The 2,500-nt window shown below is 42.6% G+C and overlaps 1 protein-coding gene across 1 annotated transcript in view; it reads right to left on the reverse strand.

The window, feature by feature from the left end:
* Positions 1-834, reverse strand: part of LOC137972782 (uncharacterized) — a 1,215-nt gene extending 381 nt beyond the window's left edge. The window contains exon 1 of the mRNA XM_068819495.1: positions 1-834. This exon is cut by the window's left edge and continues 381 nt beyond it. Coding sequence (XP_068675596.1) covers positions 1-834 — 834 coding nt within the window.
* Between the last annotated feature and the right edge of the window lie 1,666 nt (positions 835-2,500).

Consider the following 2,500-nt stretch of genomic DNA (forward strand, 5'->3'; position numbering starts at 1 on the left):
AGCTTGAGCTTCCGGAGATTCGTACACTGGTTTGGGTCCCACTAACGAGTACCATGGTGGTACTGAGTCCACTAGCTGCAGGTCTTTACACACCTCAAAGAACAACACCTTAAGTGCAGCGTTGTGTCGCTCCAAGTACTTGGATTGTGCTAAAGCAGGACATCCTGCAAGAACATGCGCAAGAGTTTCTGCAGCGCCTCCGCACAACCTACACGTGATCTCTCCTTGTGAAGTTCCTGTTTTGATCTTTGTATACACTCTAGTAGGGGTGAGCTGTTCGTAAAGCTCCAGTACCCCGGTAATCGTGTGGGTGGGTGCTGAGGGCCACTCCCGTAGCCAAGCAAAACACTCATCCATGCTCAGATCTTTGTCGTGCCACCGTGCACACAGAAAGCGACCATGCCACTGCTCGCTCTCAATCTCTTCCTGTAACTTCTCCGTCACAGTCCTCCTCAAATAACCCTTAACTTTCTTCCCTAGAATTTCTGTATCCGGAGCTTGGCGCGGGCTGAATGACGGTTTCGGATAGTTCAAAGTCAAACCCGTGTCCAGCTCCTCCGCGTACTTGCATGCCTCCTTAACCAACGAAGTGAATCCCTTCTCACTCGCCCTCTCTTCAAACTTCTGAACTAACCTCATGGTAGGATCTGTATTCTCATACAGCTTAATTGCAGATTTGATTTTTGTTAGCTTGTATTCTTGCTCAATTGCGCGTAGGCCACGCCCACCCTTGTCCCTGGGTAGATACAACATAGCCGTCGAACTTAGCGGATGCTTCCCTCCGTGGTAGGTAGTAACAATCCTGGTATTCCAGCTTGCAACTAAGAATCTCATGACTCTACAAAGCCAGGAAGGACATGCAGCACATGCATGCGCTTCCACCAATAGTTAACAAGGCGGTCAGGCCCTGGGGCGCTCCAGTTTCTTTTCTTGAGTAAACACTTGACCGCTTCAGAGCACTCTAACCTCCAGGACCCCTCCGAAGGCACTGGAACCTTCCTAGCAATTGCTTCCTTGATCTTACTCAGCCATTCTGCTTCCTTGTTCCCAGTCCCTCTCGTCTCCCATAACTCTATCCAGAAATTGCTTGCATCCTCAATGTTCTCAAATCTCTCTTCACTATCACACCCAGAGCGATTGCTAGAGGTACTCTGATATTTAGGTCGCTCCTCGTCTTCACTGCACAGCGCCCTGAAATGTGCGTAAACTTTCCTTGTATCTTGATTGAACTGCCGGTTAATCGATCTTGCTTCATGAAGCTTTTTTCCTCTGGTATATCCAGCTTTTAGTTTACGTAACTGTGACTTTTTCTTTTCCATATAATTAATCAGTTCAGAAGAAGAGATCTTTTTACATTCTTCCATCAAAATAGTCCTGTTTTTTCTTCCTTTCTTGGTGATCTTTCTGTTTTCCCTGATTCGCTCTAACTCAGCTTTTGCAATCGATATTCTTTTTCTCAGCTCCGTCACTTTCTTTTCAAATTCTCTCTTATATTTGTCACTATGCCTTTTTCCACTGTCAGTCCGCATGTTATGTTCTTTTCTCCAACCCTTAATGAGCAGAAACGCTATGACAGCCGAGTATAATGCGCAATTAGCAACCCATAGATATCCGAAAGGGTTTTCCACAGGGAGGACTGTGTTTTGACTCATTATTTCGCCAACAGTCTTGTTGATTATATTGATTTCATTCCCAGAGGGCTTTTCTTTTATTCTGGTGTCAAACCCACGGCTGGTGTAATCGCCTGGTTGAAGATTCACCGATGCGAATAATCGTAACGCCTTTCCCAATAGATCGTCTTTGTCCTCGGTAAGAGTATTAACTGGTCCCACTGGAATTACAGTCTGATCCTGTGTACTATGCAGATTCGACTCTTGCTCCTGTTTATTAGCATTTCGCGCTGACTGGCACTTACGAGCGCGCTGTTCTGATTCTCCATTATTGCTGTCTATTAAACCATTCTGCTTTCGTTTTCCAATTCGCCTGATGATACTACTAGTATTATTATTATTATTATTATTATTATTATTATTATTATCATTACTATTATTATTATTATTATTAATATCATCATCATTATTATTATTATTATTATTATTATTATTATTATTATTATTATTATTGTTATCGCAGTTTGTGCCCCCAGCATAATAACACAAATGTTTGTAACATTTCCCGAATTTGCGAAGTTATAACTTCGCGATTGTAAAGGATACGACCCGCAAACTTGACTATGATACTATCTTTAAGGTGCTAAAAAATTATTTCCAAGATTGTCGACATGGCCAATGTCGAAAGTTGAAAAAAACGTCGTGCGGTCTCTTACTCTGATATACTCAGATGACTATCTAATTTATTTCGGGTTCATTTATCCCTTTATGTTCCAGCGAAATCTATTGAGTAATAATCCTGTTTTTTGACAGTGTAAACGCAATTTCATCTGTAGAAATTAAGGGCTGTCCTTTAGCTTTCAGCGATCAAGAACGGGAGCTGTCAGGGG

The sequence above is a fragment of the Montipora foliosa genome, chromosome 10 (assembly GCF_036669935.1).
Source record: "Montipora foliosa isolate CH-2021 chromosome 10, ASM3666993v2, whole genome shotgun sequence".
NCBI lineage: Eukaryota > Metazoa > Cnidaria > Anthozoa > Scleractinia > Acroporidae > Montipora > Montipora foliosa.